This window comes from Hyaena hyaena, unplaced genomic scaffold, assembly GCF_003009895.1.
Source record: "Hyaena hyaena isolate Hyena2069 unplaced genomic scaffold, ASM300989v1 scaffold_799, whole genome shotgun sequence".
NCBI classification, from domain to species: domain Eukaryota; kingdom Metazoa; phylum Chordata; class Mammalia; order Carnivora; family Hyaenidae; genus Hyaena; species Hyaena hyaena.
The window spans coordinates 138,641-165,383 of NW_024081430.1; the positions used below are offsets into that span (position 1 = coordinate 138,641).

At 44.1% G+C, this 26,743-nt stretch overlaps 1 protein-coding gene across 5 annotated transcripts in view; it reads left to right on the top strand.

Annotated features, from left to right (window-relative positions):
• MAMDC2 (MAM domain containing 2) overlaps window positions 1-26,743 on the top strand; it is a 193,616-nt gene that overhangs the window by 80,876 nt on the left and 85,997 nt on the right. Inside the window, exon 2 of one of the 5 annotated variants that reach the window (XM_039219185.1) lies at window positions 17,490-17,575. The exons of the other annotated variants lie outside the window; for them this stretch is intronic. Coding sequence (XP_039075116.1) covers window positions 17,512-17,575 — 64 coding nt within the window. The 5' untranslated portion in view covers window positions 17,490-17,511. The remainder of the gene's footprint in view (window positions 1-17,489; window positions 17,576-26,743) is intronic. 5 annotated transcript variants of the gene reach the window in all.

The following is a 26,743-nucleotide window of genomic DNA, read 5'->3' on the forward strand; positions in this document are numbered from 1 at the left end:
CCACCTGCTTCCTGTTACCTCCCCAGGGCTAGGTCCCCACTGCTGGCCCCTCTCCTCAGGGAGACTTGATGTTGGGTGAAGTGTCCCAAGGCAACTTGGGACAGGGCCTGACAACAGTGTCCTTCCCCTGAGCTGCTAGTGTCACAGTGCACAAGGCAGTCAACTCACTTAGGGCAAACAACTCACTTAGCTTCCGTACAGATAACGTACACCACCCTGGCACGCAAGGCCGCCATGCTGGCTCACTCATCCCCGGTGGATGGGGGTGGTGGGACTGTGGTAAGAGGGAACGCCTGCACTTGACTTCCCGGCCCCAGGGAGCACTGCGCACAGGCCTACCGTTGGGCAGATGAGGGGACTCAGCAGCCCATGGGCTGCCCTCCTGGTGCCTGTGTTTCTACTTCTTCACAAGTGTATATGTGCCCGAGGGAGCAAATAAACAGCAAGCAGCAAATAAAACTCATTATGACACGTCAAGAGAGAAATCCTGGAAGAGATGAAAAAGCTTTATATTTAATACCTTTAAAGCACCTTTTTCCTGCTTTTTCAACAAGAGGCCCTGCATTTTTATTTCACAGCAAACCCTAGAATTTACGTAGCCAGTCCGGCGGTGTCTCCCTGGCCAGCCCAAAAAGCTGCGAAAGAGACAGACAAATACAGTCTTTGTTTTGGGTGAAGGTGCCCAGCCCCACATGGGGGGTTTCATACTAGCCCCGGTTTACAGATGAAAAAGCAGCACACCAGTGCAGAGTCATTCGGGCCCGGAGCACACAGCGGGCGAGCGGCGAAGCCAGGCCTCAAAGCCAGGCAGTCCGGATTCGTGCCGGGGGGCTCAGACCCTTCGCGGCTCCGTCTGCAGAAACCTGCATCTGGGCGCCGGCTGGGACGTGATGGGTCTGTAAGGCAGCATCTTCTAAGAAGCTAGGCCACGGGTTCACGGAGGGGAATTGTTACAGGCTTTGTTTAAAATGTAGCTCCCTGGGGGTGCCGGGGTGGCTCGGTCACTTAAGCTTCCAACGCTTGATGTCGGCTCAGGTCATGGTCTCGTGGTCCATGAGATCGAGCCCCGTGTCAGACGCTGCACTGACAGCACAGAGCCTGCATGGGATTCTCTCCTCTCTCTCTGCCCCCTACACCGCTCATGGGCACTCTCTTTCAAAATAAAAATTGAAATATGATAAGATATAAAGTAAATAAGATGAAAGGTAGCTTCCTAAGCTCTACACCAGCCAACTGAATCAGAATGTCTGAGGGTGGATCACAAGAACCTTCATTTTTTAAAGTTAATTAACTAATTAATTAATTAAAGAACATTTCGCCTTAATTGGATGTTTTATTTTTTAATTTTTAAAAATTTTTTAAATTTTTTTATTTTTTTAATTTACATCCAAGTTAGCGTATGGTGCAACAATAATTTCAGGAGTAGATTCCTTACTGCCCCTCACCCATTTAGCCCATCCCCCCCCACAACCCCCCAGTAACCCTCTGTCTGTTCTCCGTATCTAAGAGTCTCATGTTTTTGTCCCCCTCCCTGTTTTTATATTACTTTTGCTTCCCTTCCGTTATGTTTTGTATCTTACAGTCCTCGTATGAGTGAAGTCATATATTTGTCTTTCTCTGACTAATTTCACTTAGCATAGCATCCAAGTAGTTGCAAATGGCAAGATTTCATCCTTTTTGATTGCCAAATAATACTCCATTGTATATCTATATACCACATCTTCTTTATCCATTCATTCATCGATGGACATTTGGGCTCTTTCCACCCTTTGGGTATTGTTGATGGTCCTGCTGTAAACATTGGGTGCATATGTCTCTTCGAAACAGCACACCTGTGTCCCTTGAATAAATTCCTAGTAGTGCAATTGCTGGGTCATAGGGTAGTTCTATTTTTAATTTTTTGAGGAACCTTCGTGCGAGAATCTTCATTTTAAACAAATTCCTTCAGGTGATTCTTCAGAGCTTTATGAAATGTTGCTCCGAAGTTCTAGGGTACAATTCTCTTCCTAAGATGAGCATTGTGTGGGAAATTGGCAGGAAGTAGATACTCTTAATAACACATTGGTGGCAGGAAAGCAAAAGGTTACAGCCCAGTGAAAGGGAATTTGACAGTATCTGTCGGGATTACAGCCACACTGGCCCTGGGATGCAGCAATCCACCTGCCAGAGGTGAATCTTACCATCAGCCTTACACGTGTAGGCAATGGCACACACACCCTCCCGGTTATTGGCGGGGGCATTGTTGGTAATAGCAGAATATTGGAAACTGCCCAGGCATCCAGCTGCGGAGAGTGGGTCGGCCCCTCCATGCAGTGACACGCTGGGCTGCGCCCAGAACGAGGGAGATCACCAAGGACTGATGTGGCGAGGTCTCCAGGACACATTGGAAGGTGAACAAAGCAGGGAGCCCATGGTGTGCACAGTACAGGAGGGCATGAGAGGCGCCTCTCCCAGGAGCAGCGTGCTCCCCCACGTGCCGCTGTTCACGGACTCGGAGTCTCAGCGCTGGCCTGGTGGGTGGGGGCAGCAGAGCCAGCTCTGGCCCTTCTGGTGCCCCCCACCCCAGGTTGCTGCAGACTGCCTGACAGCTCTCTTCAGAATGAACGGAGGGGGCGCCTGGGGGGCTCAGTCGGTTAAGTGTCCAACTTCGGCTCAAGTCATGATCTCATGGTTGGTAAGTTCGAGCGCTACGTTGGGCTCTGTGCTGACAGCTCAGAGCCTGGAGTCTGCTTTGGATTCTGTGTCTCCCTCTCTCTCTGACCCTCCACAGCTCTCACTCTCTCTCTTAAAACTAAAAATAGGGGCGCCTGGGTGGCTTAGTTGGTTAAGCGTCCGACTTTCGCTTAGGTCATGATCTCGCGGTTCGTGGGTTCGAGCCCCGCGTCGGGGTCTGTGCTGACTGCCAGCTCAGAGCCTGGAGCCTGTTTCGGATTCTGTGTCTCCCTCTCTCTCTGACCCTCCCCTGCTCGCGCTGTCTCTCTCTCTCCTAGAAATAAATAAAACATTTAAAAAATAAATAAATAAATAAAAATAAAAATTAACTTTAAAAATTTTTTTAAAAAGAATTAACGGAGGTACTTAGGCCCCCTCTGCTCTAGGCTCTGTCTGCATCCTGTTCACCAATTGTATAGCAAAGAAAAAGATCCTTATTACATCTCTTTGGTAACAATAAACCTGGCTCTCGAATGTGGCATGACTGTGAGCTGCATTAACTTTCTTATCATTTCCAAGTGCAAAGCCTGCCCCCTCAGTCCTGGGCTGGATTGGGGGGGTGAACTTCATGTCTTTAGCTTTAAATTTTTTTAAATGTTATACTATTTATCTTTGAGAGAGAAGGAGAAACAGAACATGAGCAGAGGAGGGGCGGAAAGAGAGGGAGACACAGAATCCGAAGCAGGCTCCAGGCTCTGAGCTGTCAGTACAGAGCCCAACACGGGGCTCGAACCCACAAACCACAAGATCATGATCTGAGCAGACATCAAATGCTTAACCGACTGAGCCACCCCAGTGCCCCTCATGTCTTCAGTTTTTAAAGTGCATTTGGACTTGGGCACCCTTCCTCCCGCTCTGTGTGATGCTTCCCTTCTCTCGAATTTGGACAGCCCCCTCCTGGTAGGATGCTTTCCTTCATACCTAAGGGAATGCTTACACTCTTGAGTGGAAACATAAGGGAATTTTAGAAACAGATTGTTCTCTAAAAATAGTCCCTTCAGCCTTTCCCGTTAAACGAGGTGTCAAGGCTCAGAGTTAGCAGGGCAGTTTGTTAGAGCAGAAGCCGCACAGACTTTCCCTTGGAGATTGTCATATATGGCTGTGAAACCCCAGGAAGGCAGACCTTAGAATTCTTCATGAGTTAGAAGAAAGAAGCCCAAATGCCAGGTCAATTTTTTTTTCTTTACTTAAAAAAAATACCGCAGCCTCAGGAAGAAGATTAAATAGTAGATGATCCATTGGCACAATAAAAATTTTGTCGTTTCCTGTGGTTTGGGCCTCAGTGAATTATTCTGGGTTCTGTCTTGGTCAGTAGTGTTTCCAGAATGTGGGGTGGGGAGGGCTTGAAGCTGCATTTCCATGGCCCTTTATGTAGAGTGGATTCTGTCAGAGAATGAAGGGGTAGCTGTGGCAGAGGGAAAACCCTTCTTCTCCACCCCCTCGGGCCTCATCTTGGCGCTTTAATTGCTCTCACTTGGTGGATGATTCTCATCACAAAGGCCCAAGGCTAAATCCAAGGTTAATCTGGACCAGCGAAGTCCAACAGAAGTTTCTGTGGTGATGGAAATGTGGGTACCTGTGCTGTGCAACAGCCCCTGGCCAAATGTGGCTATTAAGTAGTTGAAATGTAGCTAGTGCGACTGAGGAACTAAATTCTTAATGTATTTTATTTCAAGCAATTTAAATTTAAGTAGTCACATGGAAATGGCTGTCGGCTACCATTTGGACAGCGCGCCTCACGCTTGGAATGGAAGTTCGGAATTACAATTTCTGAACCCTTCTTTATGTCAAGTTGATGATGGTAATGTCACGTTAGTACCGTAGACATTAAATGTCCATCTTAAGCAGTAGGTATGATTGACCCCAGCCTCCCCTTTGGATATTCTGAGTGGTGTGGTCCGTCCAGACTTCTGTACTAGGCTGCATGAGCCAGAGATGTTAACGCCAAGCTGTTCTCTGACTCCGCTTTTCCATTTGCAAGAACCGAGCCGGGGATTCAGTCCCTGGAGAGGCAGGATAGAATGGAAGTACTGCCCAAACAGCAAAACTCGTGGAATCACAACACAACGCCTGAGATTCGCAAGTGAGCAAACTTCATTTGCGTGTATCTCTTTAAACTCAGAATCAAGTCATTAATTTCAGGGGCTTGACTTTACTCACGTAAGATGCAACGCCACGCATTCCTGCTTGTAATTTTTGCCAGAAAATAGAAAAGCATTGATTGCTGTAGTGCATACTTTGTGGAATTTTGACAATTAGGGGATAATTTGATGTTACAAAACAGCCTTGGGTGCAGCAGACATAGCCAAGGTGGCTTTGTAGGAGCAAACACCGTTCAACCTGCGTATCTTGCCAACCCTAAATCGGTCCGACAACCCTCTGCTACTTCCTGTTTCTCCCTTCGCAGTGTTCATGTTTTAGTCCTTTTAGTGGTATTTTCCAAATCGCCCACTACCTAATATTTTTCATGCCGTCAATTAAGAAACGATGTATAGTTGAGCCTTCCCTCATGCAACCCACCAGGTCCTACCAACAAAAATCCTCACCTCCAAACCTTACACAGTCATATTTCTAGGCCGAGGACAGCTCCAGAATTTGTAAGTGATGATCTAGTCCTCCTTTCCTTAGGCTCCTTAGGATGTGGGATTTTGGATGGCCCAGAGCAAACCCAGCCTCGGTCAGGTCCTCAGCTGCAGCTGATCTTTACCTCTTAGGCTGTCCATCTTGGAATCCCAAGACCTCCGTGGAATCCCCTCCTCCAGAGAGGGCCACCTTTCAGAACTAGGCTTCACTCCAGCCTCCACTCAGCTGGTGTGCTTTGAGGTCAAGGCCAAGGCCTGGGTCACCATCTCTTGGCTTCCGATGTATGCCCCTTGGTAATGAACCATGCTTTCCTTGACCCCCTAAGGAGAAGCCCTGAAATTCTGTAGACTGGTGACTATTGGCCCACTCATCCCCCACTGTTATCAGAGCTCCTGAAAGAGTAAACCCCTGGCATAGACTGTGGTGTGCAACTCATGTTTCTAAGATGAGTTTGTGACATTGGGACACAGAAGCTCTCCGAAGGGCTTATTCAAGGAAGAAGTTTATAATATATCACAGGCTGCTATGAGAATGACATTAACTACTCTCCTCTCATACTGAGCAAGCCACCCAGCAGAGTGTCATGAATATAAACAGCCCAAGACATTCAGATCTTACTGTTTTGTTGATGAGCACACGTGGTTCTTAAGCATGCAGTGTGGGTGGTCTGCTGGGAGGTGATGAATCAAAGCCAAGGGGTTTTGTTCTCTGGTCAGCCTCTGCACGCGATTGTGAGCACTTGACTGATTGCTCCAACACTGCACATTGAATGGCCATCTTTGCATTTTTGACAGGAAAATGGCCACTTGTTTGTTCTCAGATGTCATAGTACATCTACCCTTTATCACCCAGGGCCCCAGCATGGTCATGTGAATGGGTTGTGGGGTGAGATTCAGAGAACCCCTCTCTGTTCCACAGCCCATTGCAAGATTTTGAGGAAGTCTTGGACAGGTGTAACTTCGGCCTTCCCCCAACACAAGCAAAACACACCTGCCCTTTATCTGGCTGAGCGGGAGCCTGTGCAGCTGCAGTAGATTAAAACCAGTGAACATTTGTCTGCAAACAGAACTACTTGGTGGTTGGATGTTATGCAATTTCAAGTGTTATTGCTAAATATTATTCTTACTTTGTATATGTGGAAGCATTTAAAATTTATCGTGCATTTTTGTAAAACAGAGAATATTTTCCTAGTCTCTTGTTTTTGCTTTGATACACTATTATGTTAAATGATCAAAAACATTCATCCTGTTATGACACTTCATGTCATACAGAAATATATAAAATTACTAATTAAGTCTTCCTCATCTTCTCATCCCATCTCCTGGTAGAAACCAATGTTATCAGTGTACCACATGTGCTTTTCCACAGTTCCTCTATGTGTGTAGACACATAAATTCTTATTTGGATGGTTGATAAAAGGACAGATATGCTTTTCATAAGCATATATACACATACATTGACTATATTTCCAAGTCAATATAGAGATACATCATTTTTAAAAAATGTTTTTAGATTTATTTTTGAGAGACACAGAGAGCACAAGTGAGGGAGGGGCAGAGAGAGAGGGAGGCAGAGGATCTGAAGCAGGCTCTTCAGATTGTTGAGAGCTCAGAGCCCGATGCGGGACTCAAACTCATGAACCATGAGATCATGACCGGAGCCAAAGTCAGACACTTAACTGACTGAACCCCCCAGGCACCCCAAGATACATCATTCTTTGTATTTATTTTTAATTTTTATTATTAAAAATTTTTAATGTTTTATTTATTTTTGAAAGAGAGAGATGAACATGAGCGGGGGAGGGACAGAGAGAGAGGGAGAGAGAGGGAGATAAAGAATCTGAAGCAGGCTTCAGGTGCTGAGCTGTCAGTGCAGAGTCTGACGTGGGCCCCAGCGAACCACGAGATCATGACCTGAGCTGAAGTTGGACGCTTAACCCACTGAGCCACCCACGAGCCCCACATCATTCTTTTTAATAATTGCCTTGCAGTCCATAATGTGGACTATAATCTCTTTAATCATTTCCTCATTTCTGGCCACTGTCAAGAGGGGCCTCTGTTCTTAAGAGATAAGGACAAAAACAAAGTTTGTTGCTTTGTTTTTTTTTTCTTCATATGCTTAATCTTGACCTTCACTTTCTTCTAAGTTCCTCCTAATTAGGTTTTTTTTGTCTTTTATATAACAGATGATTTTTTAAAATATATGCATTTTAAAAAATTTTCAAGCCCTCTATTAAGAAAAAAAGGAAGAGAAAAGTGCCTGGCGCTACGAGGGCAGATCTCCCAGGGGCAGTCAGTCTGGTTGCATGAGTATTTGGGAGTGTTGTTTGTTTACATGGTCAGTTTCCTAGGTTTCCCTGTGTCATTGCCAATCTGTGTGACTTGGCAGCCAACGGCTCTTCCTACACTGCGTCTTGCGGCCAAACACAAACTGAACGTCGAGGAATGGAAAATATTGCAAAGTTTCTAAGTGGTCAGGGAGGTTTTAATTCCAAGACAGGTCTAGTTCCTGTTTTGTGATAAATAGGATGGGGACACCTAGCTTTAACGAATTCTCTTGAGTACTTACATTGCACACAAGAGACGAGAGGATGTTTTACTTGGTGTCGAAGAAGGAGAGATTTGCGATTACTGGGTTGATTAGGTCCCCTGGCGCTACGCCTTCCTTTGACTTAGTACTTCTGCACCAGACTATTAGCTCACTGAGGGAAGCCCCTTTATGTGCTTCCGTATTGTGCCTGGCAGACAGTATGTGTTCGGTAAATGTTGAGCCACATGGATTTACATAGGGCTGAAAATACCACTTTTTTATGAGAGTCTTGCTGAAGAGGGACTCTCATGTTTGTTTGATGCAAAGAGGTGACACAGAGTAGGGGAAGCACTGGTCAGGCCTAAGATTCAGTTCGGGAATAGGAGAAGAGCAGGAAAATGAGGTAATGCGGTTTGCTGTAGTGATAGATGCTAAATCAGATCTTGAGGGTGTTTATCTTGGGCTTGAAAGCAAGGGAAAACCACAAGATCCTTTCTATAGGGGAGGGAATGGGCAAACTGGTGAATGGAGAAGCTGACTCTGGCTTTTTGTGTGTCATTGTGATTGGTGACCTGGGAGGGACTGTCCTTTCCTGCCCTGTGTATGGGATGAGCTTGTAATACCTTAAATGTTGTGGGTGCCCTGCTAGGTTTCTGTGCACCAAAGACTACTCAGAACAAGAGAAATAAAACTCGAATTTCTCATCTTGTGAGTTTGTCTGTAGTATGATTTTTTTTTCAAGTTTATATTTAAATTCCTGTTAGTTAACATACAGTGTAATAATAGTTTCAGGAGTAGAATTTAGTGATTCGTCACTTACATATAACACCCAGTGCTTATCATAGCAAGTACCCTCCTTAAGTCTCATCATGTATTTAACCCATGCCCCCACGCATCTCCCCTCCAGTAACCCTCAATTTGTTCTCTTATAGTTATGAGTCTGTTTCCGGGTTTGTCTCTTTTTTGTTTTTTTCCTCCCTAGGTTCATCTGTTTTGTTTCTTAAATTCCACATATGAGTGACATCATACGGTACTTGTCTTTCTCTGACTGACTTATTTCGCTTAGGTTAATACTCTCTAGTTCCATCCATGCTGTGGAAAATGGCAAGATTTCATTCTTTTGTTGGCTGAGTAATATTTCGTTGTGTATGTGTGTGTATGTATGAATATATACCACATCTTCTTTACCCATTCATCAGTCGAGGGTGTAGTATGATTTTTGTGCATGTATCCACACAACACATATTTCCACAGATCGATCAATAAAAATATAGTTTGGGGACAATGTAAAAATCTTTAAGAGCACTGCAACTTCCTTATCATTTCTCAGTCCTGAGTCTTCAAGTCTTCAGCCAGTCTCCCAAAGGCTATAGAAGCTCATGGATAGATTTGGCAAATTTCGTCACATGACCTGGGCCCAATCCACTGAGAAAAACAGCCTTCAAAAGGTCATCTTTCCCTGGAGGACCTTGCAGACTTGACACCCTCTCCCAGGAATACTTACATAGGCTGAGCCACTAAAATTGATTCACCTAATACTTGCCTGTTGCCCCCTCTGCCTCTGCTATCTGCTCTTACTTGTGATGATCTCATTCCCAGGCAAAATAAAAGGAATCCTGCCAGAACATACCAGACTGTCCCAGCTCCACAAATGTCCACAAGATGAGTGGAGCTTAGCCTAATGGGTGGGGCAAATGCAAAGAGACAGATAAATGGTTATAGCACTGTCCATCTGGCTTCTTGATACAGACCATGAAGTGGTAAGCTGTAGAGAACATGGAGAGGTCACGGTCACCTCAAATAAGATAGGATTGGTAGCCATTCTCTATAAACTACAGAAAGCACTGTGAATTAGAATGGTTACTTGTTCCAGATTGCAAAGTTCATTAGGTAAAAAACTGAGAGAATAGCTTTCTTCAAAAGCCTAGCTTTAGTCTCCTGTCATCTTCTCATGGAAGTCAAGTCTATAATTCACACAGTAGGAAAGTTGTTGAAAGTATGCTCTCTCATCTGATGTCACTGGGCTTATTTCTTATGCTTTTGCCTCAGTACTTTCTGATCGGAGTATTATCTTTGACCTTCAAAAAGCATTAGGTATTTTTTTACATGTATTTTCTGTCTTTTAATACAAGAATTCAGATGGGGGCTGGGCTGCTTTTATCTGAAAAAAGTCAAGAGATCTTGGACCCTTGTATCTAAAGAGTCTGCTCTGTGACTTAGCGCAGGTTTGGGGCCGTCTCTGGCATGATTACACTTTGAGGGCTGGTTAGAGATCAGTGCCAGTCATAGAAGATATTTTTCATGGAAGAGAGGCAGTTCCCTTTCTTTCAAACCTGGAAGCTTAAGAAGCAATTTCCTCTACCTGGTTTATTCTTGGCACTTAGTACGACGCTACCAGCAAATCGGAACTTTTTAATGAATGCCAACCTCCCTCCACCAGATGAATGTTGGAAATGGCAAAAGGAATATTTTTTTAAAAAGTTACAGCAGAAATATTCCAGGAGACACTAATCTTTATCAATAAAATTTCAAAGCATGTTTATCTTAGCTCTTCTCCTGCCCCACCAAGGAATAAGTGAACAAAAAGGAAACCTTATTGGTAAAGTCAGAATCCAAAATAGCCAGTGTGACCACGTTTCGAAAACTGTGGAAGTGAGCAGTGGCTATGATTGTCTTTCCCCAAGAATGAGAACAATTTTCAGATATGAATGGATGGTTTGTCCATTATTGCCCTCCTCTGTCTCTATGTTTGTGGCATACCATTGATGGTTTAGCAGTAAAGAATATAATTCAGAGGCATCTGGGTGGCTCAGCCGGTTGAGCATCCCTCTCTTGATTTTGGTTCAGGTCATGATCCCAGACTTACGGGATTGAGCTCCACATTGGGCTCTGTGCTAAGCATGGAGCCTGCTTAAGATTCTCTCGCTCTCCTTCCCCCTTTCCCTCTACCTCTCCTTCTCTCTCTCACTCTCTCTCTCTATCTCCCTCCCTCCCTGCCCCTCCCCTGCTCATGCTCTCTCTCTAAAAAAAAATTCAATTCAATATTTTCATTTTAAAGTGTGCATCTAAGGGATTCTGTAATTCTAGTTTGACAAAATTAAACTGGATTTGTGTCGAATTTTTGGACATTGTGCATATGTGAGAGCTTTTAAAAATATTGTTTGCTTTCGTTGTATAACCAAAGCAATAAAGAGTTCCATCATTCAGTGAAATTTTTCCTGCTTGGATATAATGTCTCTTGAACCACCGCTAGTCCTGTCTAATCAATTGCTTATGCCAGTCTGTCATATTTAAAGAGCAATAACAATCAGCAGGCAGAAGGGAGTTGCAGCTGAATACAAGGTTGGTATTTCTCAGTGAAAGGGGCTGGCAAGATACAGGTCAGGCCTTGCATTCCAGTCCCTTGGCTTCATTTCTCTTTCCTCCTTACCCATGATTTCCTCTGTCTTCTCCCCTCATCACAAGCCAAAGCCCAACTTGTCGAGGACCTGAGGAAACCACTGGGATGACTGCCCGGTAGTCCCTCCAGTTTATATTTACTGATGTGAAATCAGCGATCTGTTGTTATTAGGTAGATTCTTTAGCCAGACACAATTCAAACGTGAAAGTCACACAGAGAAATGTCTTGCTTCCATTCCAGTACAGATGAGCATGTTCTAGCTTTCCTGCTAGTTAGCTGAGAGACTTAGGAAGAGTTGAAAGGGGGGTTATGGGGTGCCTGGGTGGCTCAATTGGTTAAGCGTCCGACTTTGGCTCAGGCCATAATCTCATGATTGGTGAGTTCAAGTCCCGCTTCGGGCTTTGCGCTGACAGCTCAGAGCCTGGAGCCTGCTTCAGATTCTGCGTCTCCCTCCCTCTCTGCCTCTTCCCCACTCATGTTCTCTCTCTCTCTCTCTCTCTCTCTTTCTCTCTCTCTCAAAAATAAATAAACATTTAAAAATTTTTAAATTAAAAAAAGAAGGAGAAGGCTGCACTTAGTGATTTCTCAGGTTTTTTCTAAAGTGATTTTGTGATATATATAAGAAAAAGGAACCAACTAGGTATCACTCATGTCTCCTCTAATATATCAAGTTCTCCCCTGACTGCAAAATACCCATTGGAACCCTCTTCTCTTCTCCTGGCACACTCTCAGTATATATAACGAGAGGCTGGTTTTGTGAGGTGGGGGACTTACAACCCCTAATTCTCTTATCCAGGTCTTTCATGCCCCTCCACCACTGCCAGATCTGACCTTCCCACCTCCTATTTTCCCACCACCTTATGTTGTATCTTGGCCGCAATCTGAAGAGTCATCACACAGACAGCTCTCAGACATGACGGACCTGACTTAAGATCACCAGAAAGGAGTAAATAATGCCATGAACATCTTTTTTGTTTATAGCTCTATCTCCAGGGTGTTTAGACCACTGTCTGGTATAGAGTAGATGCTCAGTAAATATTGTAGACCTCAGAGCTGGCACCACATGGTCATGTCCTGGGCTCCCCATAGTCATAATCACACATTGGAGGGGTGGCTCTAATCTCTGTTGCCACCCCTCTCCATGCCCAACCATCACTCAATTACAATGTGATTTTTTTCTTCCTTCTACCCGATTCTTTTCCTAGGTTAATCTATAAAAATTTCCTATTCACTAGATTAATAATCTTTTTTTAACGTTTATGATTTATTTCTGAGAGAGAGAGGAAAAAAATGTGCTGAGCTGTCAGCACAGAGCCTGACACAGGGCTCAAACTCACAGACCATGAGATCATGACCTGACTGAGCCACCCACGGGCCCCATTAGATTAATAATCTTAATGTCATGTTTTCATTTAGTGAATAAGCCATTTGAAATTAGTTTGGTTTTCCAATTATTGTTATGATCTACTGATACCATAAGATGAATAGAGCAAAGAACCTTGAGATAAATGATAACGCTTGTCTTTGAACCCAAGAGACTTTGGGCTCTGCTAATGAGGAGTCAGCTGAAGCTAACTTTCCTCCACTATTAATAGTACTTGGTTGGAGGGGAATAAAGTCTGGCAACAGATGCCTACATGAAAGTCACACCCAGGGATTTTTTCACTATTATGAGCTCTGTTTGAAGTTGTAGTAATGGGAAAATTAAACTTGTTTTAATGTAAGACTTTCTTACATCTAATAAATACATAATCTGCTATATCTTACTTCTTCTAATCTTCAAGTATAGGTACCCAAAAGGGACAATATGAAATCAAAGGTGAACATTAACACAGTAAAACTGTACCACAGGGCCCTTTGTTGTTCACAGTCGTGCTGGTCCCTTCTGTTCCCAAATTAAATGGGATACGCTTTTGGAAAGCAAATGATCTGAAGATTGGGAGGATACTTTTCATATACCCCACCCCGTCACCAAGGAGCCTATTACTGAGGGCCATAGGCATCAGCCCCAGGGCTTTAGGTCAAACCTTCTAGTGGAATATTGCATCCGGTTCCCCAAGGCTCCAGGGACCAAGTTCATTCCATCAGGGGTGGTACCACCTGGGAATTCTGAGATGTAGAAGATAAGACCCTTCATTTTTAGGGTCGTAGCTTTGTCAGAACACCTCTTGTCCAGGGAGCTATCCAAGGTGCTGTCTGAAACTCCCCGTCATCTGGTAAATGTCTATTTTGTCCCAAGTGTTGACATATATTTCTGCCTATCTTGAGTCTCTGCCTTTTGCATTTGTCTAATCCTGAAACCATCTGTCCTTCCCAATTTGGATTCTTCCTGACCGCTACTTGCTTCCAAATCCCAAGATGTGTTGTGACGCATTCATAGCTTGCCCTCAACTGACCCTTTGCCTGTATCTTATCTTGACTCTGCCTAGTCTGACTTAGTTCTTATCTTTTCTCACCCTGTCCCTTCTGGGTTTTGTGTATCTATAGCATATGTCAGCAAAGGGACAGAAATCAGGAGTTAATCAATAAGAGAAATTAAACCTCAAAATATGTATGATTTTATTTTTGTATTATATAAGTTGCCTGAGTTACATACTATTGAAAGAAAAACAGTATTCTAATAAGGAAAACATTAGTTATTCAGAGACTAGAAGCAAAATAGAAAAATAATTTTCATCTTTCATTTATTGTCTTTCAGCATGTTTATTAAAATAAATATTCAGCTACTGTTGGCAAGATCAATATTATTCTTGAAACACGTATTCGTTATACAGAGCTTAGTCATATTTTCAATTGCTACCTGAAATGAAGAAAAGAAAATCACTTTGACTATAGCAGTGGATGACCCATTCCTGCAGTTGGTGTTAAAATGTATTTTTTAAGATACATTCTTCAAAGATTTAGAGCATTCCAAAATATCATAATTAAGCCTCATTTACCTAAGTCAGTCCATGTGCTCATACAGTGTCAAAACTTGCCTGCAAGCTGATATATTTTTAATGTATCATCATACCTTGTTTCCCTAGAAATGCTTTTATATGCTTTTATAGGGATTTGTATTTCATCTAATTTCCACTACAACATGGTCTCTATAAGAAAAAGCAAATCCATGTGAATTTAGAGCACTGTGGATACACATCAAGTGCTGTGCAAGTGATTGTGTAGCAAGTGCTCTCTGTTTTTTCGGCTTCTTCTACAATGATCACACTGTTTTAAGAAACAGACCTCCAAGCACACCACCCTCTGTTCTCTAGCAATGGAGAGATTGCCTGCCTTGAGTGTTAACCAATGGTATTTATATCATCAGTTAAAGCAGAGCTAATGACTCTATGGAACCATCTCTGTTCCTTTACTCAGTACCTTATTTGACCGCTGACCACACAGTTCTTAGAGTTAGGGATGAAGTTCATTGTCATTAACAATTTTTTATGTCTATGTAAAGCTAACAAACCCTCCTGGGATTGAGCTCTTGACCTTGGCTTCTGACCAACTCTTAGGATAGAGGCACCACATGTTTACTGGTCCCAGATGAGCCTTGACTCAATTTAGACCTTAGTATAAACAGAACCAGAATAGTCAATAAATCTAGTCTACCAGGAGAACCCATTCTTCCAACAAAATCTTGTAAGAAGCCTGTCGAATAAATATAAGGAAGTAAGTTCCACAGAATGGAAGTCTGGAAACCTGGTCTCCATTACCCTCCCATTGCCTGAAGGACTTTGAGGCTCCACAGAGGTCTGTTTGAGAACTACTGATTGTCCAATTCCTTTACTTCACCGATGGGGAAACTGAGGCTCAGGGAGGTCAACTCACTGTTCGTGACCACACAGCTAGGTAGGGGCAATGTTGAGACAAGAAAATAGTCTCTGACCACTTTCTACTGTCCAGTTCACACCCTCTGCCTCCTCTCTTCCCCATTCCCTGTTTCCTCATGGCTGAAAGGAGCATATCATGTACTCACTCTGACTTCTGTATTGACAAGACTCTTTTGTTCCCCACTAAATAAAACATACTCTAATTCAAACTGGCTTAAACCAAAAGACCTTATCACCTAATGTATATTAAAATTTCAGGGATACCTGGCTTCAGATGCCACTAGAGGCTTATAAAAATGCCATCCAGTTCAATCTCCTTCTCTTAATTTCTCTTGGTTCTGGCTTTCGTTGTGCTGGCTGCATTTTTGGAGGTTCTTCCTCCTGGAGGAAGGTGAGGTGCCAACATTCTTACAGCTAATGGTTCCTATGGAAAAAGAGCTCTGGGCGTCTAGGTGGCTCAGTCGGTTAAGTGTCCATCTTAAGCTTGGGTCATGATCTCATGGTTTGTGGCATCAAGCCCTGCATTGCGCTCTGCATGGACAGTGTGGAGCCTGCCTGGGATTCTCTCTTTCCCTCTCTCTCTGCCCCTACTCTGCCCCCCTCCCAAAATAAATAAACTTAAAAAAAAAACCCAAAATTCTCCTAATTGAGCCTCATTACCTGAGTTGGTCCATGTGGTAACTCCTAAAGTAGCCTTTGTTGCCAAAGGGCTTGAACAACCTGATGGGTCAGGCCTGGGTCATGTGGGATTCCTGGAAGACGGGTTGGGGTCAGTCCTGCTCTAACCATTTGGGCTGAAACTGAGGAAGGGAAGATTCCCCAAGGAAAAAACAGGACACTCTTAACCAGAGCTGTGAGGAAATGAAAACCTTCAGATAAAAGCCACATGCATCTACCTTAACATCTTCAACTCTTGGTTGGCTTTTGAGGCTGATCCTTAGAACCAGAGGCAAGAAGGCTCAGCACAGAGCTGTCTGTCTGCTCTGCTGCTGCTCCATAGGACCCCAGACTCCTCTCTATTAGGGACACTTTCACTTTCTCATTGCTTAATTAGGGAAAGTATAGGGTTTTTAAAAAATTCTTTAAAAAAACAACAACACAGGATTTAAACATAACCTATATTTTTGGAGGCAGTTTGTAGAAACATTCAGAGATTCCATTATAGGGTTTCATTCGGCTTGATACATTTGAGAGTGTTTATTTGGGAGTGGATGAAACAAGGTCAGAAAACTTCCAGAAAAGTCCCTAAATAGTACATAGTGTTGACACCTCCAGATTGGTCCTCTCTCCTGCGTTCCATTCCCCTCTGGGGCAGCATGTCTGTCCATGCCAAGCAAGGAATGAACGGAGCAAGGTGCATCACAAGGCCAGCTCAGGTGTACACTGTCAGGCATATTCTAGGAGGAAAGGGCTACCTTTAGTTTCCTGGGTGAAGAAATAATACCAGTGTGGTGGGAAGCAAGACTGGGTTGGGGTATCACAGTGTTAATCCTATAGTTCTGCAGCAGGATTTAGTTTCGACTTCAACTAGAGGTATTTTAGGAGATTGGCTACTGGAAATATGGACCTGGAAATCCATAACCTTGTGTTCTTGTCTCAACTCTGCATTAGGCTGTCTGGTTAACTTTGATCCAATTTGTCACCCTCTCTGGGCCTTAGTTTCCAGGTCTTGAAGAGTCAGTTATGATGATATAGTAACTGACTGTCATATAAATCAATGTTTCCCAAAGTGTACTATGCATATTGCGGTGGTTCATAACTCTTTCAGGGGCACATGCCGTATTATTAAAAATAATCATGCATACTCTCCCAGTTTTGATGAACTATAATATACAACATGTTGTATGTATTTTTTTAATGTACTAGACTAACCAGCACAGCAACTCACAAATTTCATGGACAGTGTTACTAAGGAACCAGATAAAATAAATATTATATTTTTGAAGATGAGTATGGTTAAAAAAAAACATTAAATAATTAGTACACAGAGAAATCAAAACCCCAAGGTGGTACACAAATTATAGGATTTGAGAAAACTCTGATATACATGACCTCAACATAAGAATATTTTTAATGGAGTTAGTAAAAGGATTTGACAGTTAGGGATCTGAGACTATGCTTCATTGAGAATCTATACTATACCAATTGTTATATGCTCCTCATGCATGAGATTATTCAATTTTTAAAGTAAAAACTACCTAACTTTGAAACCATGTTGTTGGGACATCGGGGTGGCTCAGTCAGTTGAGCATCCAAATCTTGATTTCGGCTCAAGTCACGGTCCCAGGATTGTGGGATAGAGCCCCACGTCAGACTCTGTGCTGAGCATGGATTCTGCTTGGGATTCTGTCTCTCCCTCTGCCCCTCTCCCCCACTCACATACATGCTCTCTCTCTCTAAAATAAAACAAACAAGCAATAACCCAAAAAACCCTATGTTTTTTCCACCAGCCGCACTACCCCTCCAGGACTCATGGCTAACAGAGAGGTAAAAACAATGGTTCAATATTTGTTTATATCGTGGAATGATCACCATGGTAAGTCTGGTTACCATGGATTACCATATATAGTTATACAATATTTTTTCTTATGATAAGAACTTTTAAGATCTACTCTCCTAGTAACTTTCAAATATGCAACCCAGTATTATTAAATATGGTTATCATGCTGCACATTACATTCCAGTGACTTATTCACTTTATAACCGAAAGCTTGTACCATTTCGCCTCCTTCACCCATTTTGTACTGCCCCCTGCCCCCCAGCCTCTGTCACCTCTGTCAACCACCAATCCATTCTCTGTTGCTGTGAGCTTGGGGGTTTTTTAGATTCCACATATTAAGTGAGATCATATGGTTTTTGTCTTTCTCTGTCTGACTTATTTCACTTGGTGCAATGCCCTGTTTTTCCAGTGTGGCTGCACCAATTTAAATTCCCACAGTCAGTGCACAAGGGCTCCTTTTTCTCCACATCCTTGCCAACACTTGCTATTTCTTGTCTATTTGATATCTGCCATTCTAACAGGCGTGAGGTGACACCTCATTGTGGTTTTGATTTGCATTTCCCTGATGATGAGTGATATTGAGCTTTTTTTTTTCACGTGTCTGTCAGCCATCTTAATGTTTGGGAAAATGTCTATTCAGATCATCTGCCCATTTTTTAATTGGATTATTTATTTGCTATTGGGTTGTAGGAGTACATTATGTTTTAGATATTAATCTCTATCCAATATTTGATTTGCAAATATTTTTTCCCATTCAGTAGTTTACCTTTTTATTTTGTTGATGGTTTCCTTTGCTGTACAGAACCTTCACTATCTTATATCTTTCAATTATGTACCATTCCTTGATTCAAAAAATAGTAATATTAATTTTTTTAAATTGAGTCCACATGGGTGTGGTCCTGGAGCCCTGAAAATATCACTCATGTCGTCCTTTGCCACCCCTTTCCTAACTCAGCTTGCCCCACTGCTGTGTTGGAGAAAGGCACACATCCACAGGATAGCATGTGCAGAACCGTCTAGAAGGCCTAATCACAGAGGGTTGGAAAGGAGAAAGAGCCACGTCTCAGCCCTTTATCTGGGAGTGTACACAGTGATCCTCAAATCAAATAGTCTCTTTTCATAGAAGGAGAATGGGCCTGGAACCTAGTGTTGCCAGATAAAATAGAGGAAGCCCCATTCAATTTGAATTTCAGATAAATGACAAATATATATATATATAATATATATTATATATATTAGTATAAGTAGATCCCATGCCTATATATATTATATATATTAGTATATATATAATATGTTATATTATGTATTATATATATACATATATTAGTACAAGTAGGTCCCATGCAGTATTTAGGACACACTTCAGTACTTTGAATTGCTTAATTTGGTGACCCAAGTGGGACTCAGAGCCGGGAGCTCATCAGCCTGTGTGTTTTCTCTGAGTGTGACTTTCCTGATCTGTGAAATAAAGGGTAACAAGTCTCCCACTGTACCATGGGATTGCTATGAGGCTTAAATAGGCCCCTGTGCTTTGTGAATAGTTACATGCTCTAAAGTTGGAAGGAGTGAACACACTCTCCATGTTGTTATTCTCAAAACCTTAGCCTCTCTAGCAAACAACTCATTGAAACCCATTGCCTTGTTTTTCTAGCAACTTTGCTGTGATTTCTTATATGCCTTGGGCACAGAGCCCTACATTTATTGTCATATTTAAGGAAGACTTCTAAAATCTATTAACAGGGACTTCATTGTCAGTGTTTATTGTTATTGGCTTTAAATTTGTTGCCTTTATCTTAAGCCATCTTTTGTTTTTTAAAGATCATCACATGCACATTCTAAATATTTAATTTTTTTAATATCTATTTATTTTTGAGAGAAAGAGTGAGAGCGGAGGAGAGGCAGGGAGAGAGGGAGACAGAGAATCTGAAGCAGGCTCCGCACTGTCAGTGCAAAGCCCAACATGGGGCTCAAACCCATGAGCTGCGATGTCATGAGCTCAGCCGAATTCTGGGGCTCAGCCGACAGAGCCACGTGGGCACCCCTAAGCCATCTTTACCTTAGGTGAATGTACGGCAGGGCATGCTGCTTAATTCATGTAGCCTATATTTCTTGAACATCTAATATGTAGCCTGCGCTGGAGATAAAGGGATGAGTAAAAAAGACACGGACCCCACCATGTTTGCACACATGGTCTGCCGGAGGCCCAGCAGTGACAGAACCAAAGGAAAGGAACAACCATAACAAGAGTGCTTCTCAGGTCTTGTTTGACTTTAGAGCCACCTGGTAGGAGGCTACCAATTCTGCTTTTTTTTTTTTTAATGTTTTATTTATTTCTGAGAGAGAGACAGCGTGAGCAGGGGAGGGTCAGAGAGAGAGGGAGACACAGAATCTGAAGCAAGCTCCAGGCTCTGAGCTGGCAGTCAGCACAGAGCCTGACGCGGGGTTCGAACCCACGAACTGCGAGATCATGACCTGAGCCGAAGTCGGACGCTTAACCGACTGAGCCACCCAGGTGCCCCCCGATTCTGCTTTTAGTAGAATAACTAACCAGCCCACTTTGCCCAGAACGGAGGGGTTTCCGGGACGTGGACCCATGCCTAACCTCCCTGGCTGATTCCAAGGCTCATCCACGACTTAGAACTGCTGGTTTAGAAGGAGTGGAGAGCATGTTGGCTCTTGGGCTTGGTAACGACCGTCCGGCAAATGAGGGTTTGGCAGCCGGTGTGGATGTGGCTACTTACATAGACAAGGAGAAGGTGCGTTCGCATACTGGGCCAGGCACCCCCGCCAACTCGGGAAAACAGGCATGGAGGGAGCAGGAATCTGGAGTGGGTGGAACAGGGTGTGGCTCTGGTTAGTATGTCAGGGACCCCGAGACTGCCTGAGCCTGGGGTCTCCAAACCACTGCCAGGCCCTCGGAACCAGCTGTGGGTGCCTGTGAAAGAGATTAACTGGGAGGGAACAGACCTCAGAGGCAAAATTGTCCCGGACAGCAAATGACAGTATATAACTTTTTAGCCCACCTGGCAATCCTGGTCACTCCTCTTTGCTCTCTTAACAGATGAAGTTCTGTGTTCACTTATGTTTGAAAACCGAAACATTTTAAAACCACTAATCTAGAGGATATCACCCATTTATCTCTTATTTTTTTAGGTTGCAAACCTTTTTTTTTTTTTAAGTTTATTTTTATTTACTTTGAGAGAGACAGAGAGAGCAAGCAGGGAAGGGATAGGGAGAGCGGTGACAGAATCCCTAGCAGGCTCCATGCTGTCAGCTTGAACTCACAAACTGTGAGATCATGACCTGAGCCCACGTCAAGAGTCAGACACGTACTTAACTGAGTCACCCAGGCGCCCTGATGAGATCATTCTTTTCAAAGATATTCTGGGGTTTTCTTTCATTTAAATAATTTTTAAAGGTTCATTTTTGAGGAGGTGCGAGGGGCAGAGAGAGAAGGAGATGCAGAATCTGAAACAGGCTCCAGGCTCTGAGCTGTCAGTACAGAGCCCGATGTGGGGCTCAAACCCACAAACTATAAGATCACAACCTGAGTGGAAGTCGGATGCTTACCCAACTGAGTCACCCAGGCGCCCCAGGGGTTTCTTTTCATTTAAACCTGTCTTCCTGTTATTATATTCAACCATTGTAAGTTGTTTCTTCTCCACAATACAACAACAACAAAAAATGTGTTCACCTGTATAGCTGTATTTTCTTTTTAAGTTCAATATTCTTGTCCCTACTTGCCTTTATACTTTATAATAGGCATAAAATGCCAAAACTGCAGTGAGAAAGTACAAATAAAACGAAATATGTTGTCTATTTTTACGTAAAAATATATATTAAAATGTGTTTAAATTCAGATGTATTTATTTACCTGTACTGTGGTGAAATTTTCACAAGCACTCCTATCTTATTTGGGTTCCCATGAAGCTGAAGTGCATATAACTCCTTTTGTTTGCCAAAGTCACCTTGCACAGCGCATATGAGCAAAATTACCCAGTTCCGTTCTCAGCAGCGCTATCAGCAACACTGGTGAGATGGAGGGTTAGAGTCTCTTCTAAGTCAAAATAAGAAAATTTCCTTGTCACTGAACACATATTCCGTGGAAGAAGAAGGCTTTTTTTCTCCTTCCCGGTGCCCTCGGGAGACCTGCCAAGGGAATTCGGTTACCTGGGGTCTCCCTGAGGTATTTCCTTTATCGTAAACAGATACCTTTCTAACTTTCCAGGAAACGTCTTCATAACCGCCCCCCCCCCCCCCCCCCCCCCCCCCCCACCCCCGGCCAAGTCATGTGGCGGAAAATGTGCTCTGAGAAACTGATTTTTGGTAGAACGAGCTATCAGATAATGCAGCCGTTTCTTATATTTTCATAAATGCTTGTTAAATATCGTATCAAGAGAAGGTCTGTTTCGGGGCACCTGGGTGGCTCAGTCGGTTAAGCGTCTGACTTCGGCTCAGGTCATGATCTCACGGTCCGTGGGTTCGAGGCCCGCGTCAGGCTCTGTGCTGGCAGCTAGCTCAGAGCCTGGAGCCTGTCTTCAGGTTTGGTGTCTCTCTCTTTCTCTGACCCTCCCCTGCTCATGCTCTCTCTCTCTCTCTCTCTCTCTCTCTCTCAGAAATAAATAAAACATTTTTAAAAATAATTAATTAATTAATTAATTTAAAAAAAAAAAGAGAAGGTCTGTTTCTAGATATCCCCTGACCTTTTACTGTGGGTTCATCATTTGCTTTTCTGTTGATGGTTGCTAAGGTAAACTTCTCTTCCTAAACCACCACTGGGGCCAGCAGGGTTTAAATCTGTGCCCTTCCCAGACCCTCCGCGGCGGGTGGAGCCCGCATCTGTGGCTGTGGTTTCAAATGTTGGTAGATTGTTTACACTGGAGATTGCCTGCTGGCATTTGTTTGCACTTTTGCCAGCCTTAATGCTTTGTAATCTTTTAAGGCTCCTTTTACAGTGTTAGCCAGGATATAAGAATCATTTCCCCGTTGTCAGGGGGAACGAAAATGGCATTTGAGACGGCTAAGCAATGCTGACCTCATCACTTCCCCATGTAGCGCTGATCTCTGCACTTTGGCACTCCTCAAAATTGGAAGCTGATAAAACTATAGCTCTCTCGAATCTAGAATTGTCACACGCTGAAGCATTTTCTGAATGCCTCCCATAAACCCTGCATTCCAGAAAGACGAAGAATGGTTCGTTTTAACAATCCTTTGTGTATCTTGACATAATGAGAATTTGTGTTTCAGGAAGTTAACAGTGGGGGCATACATGAAGACAGTAAGTGTGGTGTGAGTTGCCATTGAACTTACAGCTCACATTAAATACCATATTTCCTAAAATAATGGTAAATTGAGTAATTGTTATGAAATTCAGACACCTCCGTAATAAAAAAGACTTTCAATGTATCCTTTATATTAAACATAACAAAAGAAATCTATCATCAGGAAGGAGTTTATTCATTTATTTAAAGATATAGAGAATACCGAGGCAGATAATTATGATATGCTTAAAACCTAGTGAGCAATACAGACAAGTATACTGCCTGAAAAGAGCTGTATCTAAATAGGATCACCATGTACAGTTGTCCAGGTTGTGCGTTGCACAACTGTACTGAGTGGGTCTCTTAAGCTAAGACCTTAATGAAGTGTAGGTGTAAGTTAGGAAAGGAGGCAAGAGGTAGTAGACTGGAATGTATGAAGGAAGGGAGATGTAAGTGTATCGTAGGTGAACAAAACACTATGTAAGAAGTCCTAGAAGCAAGAGAGTGTGACACTTTAATTTAGAGGAGCTAAAAGTAATTCTGTGCTGCTGTATAGACTGTGATAGGGATGTAGTGGTTAACTATGACAGCCAGAACGTCAGGGCCTTATAAATCAAGGACATTGGGGGTTCCCTCAGGTGTTTTAGGCCAGGAAGTGATACAATCAGTTTGGCGTAGTAGAAATAACACCTTGGCTACTGCTTGGAGATCAGATTTGAAGGGGTTAAGACCAAAGCAGGGAAACCTACTGGGAGGCTATTGGAATAATCCAGACAGAAGAGGGTGCAGGAGAGGGGAGCTGGAGGAATGGATGGCTTTGAGATAAATTTAGGAAATTAAGTCCTCAAGACTGATAGAATTTTGGAGAAGGAGGGAGATGGGGGCATTAGTGAAGATGCTAAGATTTCTTGGTTGGTCCCTGGGTAGCTGGGGGCCCTGGTCACTTAGGTTTGGAGCTCAGAGGAAGGGCAGGATTTGGGGTCGAGGGAACGGGTTTGTGTCCAAGCAGAGAGACCCAACAGGAAGTTGGACACGTGGGTCTGGAAGGTAGTGAGGGATCTGGCTGGTGATATCAGTTCGGGAGTCACTTGTATAGAAATGAAGGTGGAAGTCACGGGGTGTGAATCAGGTGCTTGCAAAAGCCTGTGGCAGAAACAACTGAATAACACGGCTTTCTACTTGCGTTTGCTTCTCTCCTTTGGAATGAGAAGTACAGGGGTAGCAAGTGCAGACTGTTCGGGAGAGTCTGCAGTGTGGGCAGGATCCCAGCTCCTCCAGTGATTCTGCCAGGACCGCGGCACTGACTCCCATCCTCAGGTCGCCTGCTGAAGGGACTGACTGTCAGCTTGCCTGGGACTCAGGGACTTCCCAGGATATGAGACCTTCTGTTTTAAAGCCAGGAAAGTCCCAGGCCAACTGGGATGAGTTGGTCACCCCAGTGATCTCCTGGGTTTAAATGGCCACCACATGGGGCCCCTGGGTGGCGGTTACATGTCTGGCTCTTGCTTTCAGCTCAGGTCATGGTCTCATGGTTCATGGGATCGAGCCCCTGCATCAGGCTCTGCACTGACAGCACGGAACCTGCTTGGGATTCTCTATCTCCTCTCTCTCTCGCTCACTCTCGCTCTCTCTCTCTCTCGCTCTGTCTCTCTGCCCCTCCCACCCTCTCTCTCTCAAAGTAAATAAACAAACAAACAAATAAATAAATGGCCACTGTAGCTCCAGCCCATGGCACCCATCCTCAGATAGGAAGGAAGAGGAAAAGAAGGCCAAAAGGGAGAAGCCAACTGCATCAGGCCTGCCTTTAGAGGAACATTCCTGAAAACCTCATCCCACGAGGTGCTCTTACATCCCTGTCTAGGACTTTGTCGTGGGCCACCTCTATGTGCAAGGCGTGGCAGTGGCATCGTCCTGGCTTGGGACAGCACCAGCCCAGCTCCAATGAGGGCTCTTTAGAGAGGAAGCAGGGGAGAACGGATGGGGGTAGGCAGTTACAGCTCCTGCTACGGGGAAAGACTCATGTGAGTGGAGACGTCAGATGCGGACCCAGTGGAGTGCACACACTTAAGAGATGAAGGTAAGACGGTCCCAAGAGACGTGTAGGAAGAGCAGGTGGAAGGTGGGAGCAAACACCCATGAGAGAGGGTATCAAGGAACCCAGAGGAAGAGAGCATTATGGGACCCAGAAGAGTCAGAGAGGTTAATGCGGCTCCCGTGTGATTTACAAACAAAGTCACCTCTAAGGTGAAAGGTGCCACAGCCTTCCTGCGGAAATTCTCCTCAGGCCAGACACCCCAGAAGTGGGAGAAGTTGCTGAGTCAATCAGAGGAAAAAGCGAGCCTCCCCGCCCCCCCATCCCCACGGCCATCTCCCAGGACCAGGACTGATGCTGGTGATTGATGGTCACACTCTGTATTCCATGAGTCTTTACCCTCGGCCTCACATTTGTCTTGAATTTTAATGCTAAGTGGCAGTGGAGGAATAAAACCTTCCCAGGGCACAACCGCACAGCGAGGTCGCTTCCAGCCCCGCACGTTAAGTTTCTACAGTTTCCTGCAATCGGAGACACGGTTCTGGCTCCCCTGGTAAGAAGCAGAAATTCTTACTTATAAATGGACACCGGGAAAGCTGAAAAGTCAGCGTCCATGGCAGGAAAAGGGGTTCACCCTGCCCACAGCCCTGGGTGCCGGGAAGGCGCCAAAGCCTCTCTGTGGCAGTTTGCTGCTGCCGTTGAAATGTAGGCTTTCCTTTCTCCCTAAGCCCAGCGGTATCCGAGACGTTGCCCAGCCCGAAAGCCTCTGTTGTACCAGAGATGTCATTCTGGGATGGCTTTCTTACCACTTGGGACCAAAATTGGACTGCGACTGCCAGTCACTTCTCAATTATAGATCATTTTCTCCATTACGTTTCAGAAGTAAGTCCTGCCTTTTAAGTCACTAAAAATCAGTCCACCTCCGTGCATTGCTGTCTGGGGGGATTTAGGTTTAAGTGCGTACCTCTCAGAGCTCATTCATCTCAGTGCATGGCGGCTCACTGAAAGCCAGAGGTTTGGGGCAGCTTTATTGAATGGGAATGAGGAGTTTCTTTTTTTTTTTTTTTAATTTTTAAATGTTTTATTTATTTCTGAGAGACACAGCATGAGCAGGGGAGGGTCAGAGAAAGAAGGAGACACAGAATCTGAAACAGGCTCCAGGCTCTGAGCTAGCTGTCAGCACAGAGCCCGACAAACCATGAGATCATGGACCTGAGCCGAAGTCGGACGCTCAACCGACTGAGCCACCCAGGCGCCCCATGGAGTTTCTTGAAACTGTGTCATTATTAGGCACTTGGCAAAGAGAGGGAAGGAAAGAAGCCATTCCCATCTAAGACATTTACTGGAGATCAGCCTTGCAAAATTCTGTAGAGAGACCCTTTCTAGTGCAGGAGATCGGAAGGCCGGCAGCTTGGCTCATGTTGGCTAGTACAGAACCCTGTTGTCTGACTCGTAGGGGTCCAGTCCAGCCCGGAAACAGACTGCCCATATGATGCACACATAGGGCCTTCTGCTCAATGCGAGGGCGTAAATACTTACCAGGACACTGAGCTGAAACTCTGGGCTGTGCCTTGTACTTATGAGTCCCCTCCCTGTGTTGCTCTCATGCTGAGTGGCTCCTTGATGCCCCAGAGCCCACTCCCCAGCAGTAACTACAGGGGATGTTGGCTGGGGTCCTCAGAGTCCAAGATTGTTGGGTCCCTGTCCACTGTCACTAATCCAAGTGTAGATGCATGCATTCATTCTAATTTCTGATTTGCTAACATCCTTTGCAGGTGGTGGGAAGGTGCACTACTATAGATCAATTATAAGGTATACCCTAATTTTATAATGCTGTACAAAAAGCCTTTTATATTTGAGGCGATATGACAGAAAAGTTAATCTGGTTATTGTGTTATCACTATGAATGGT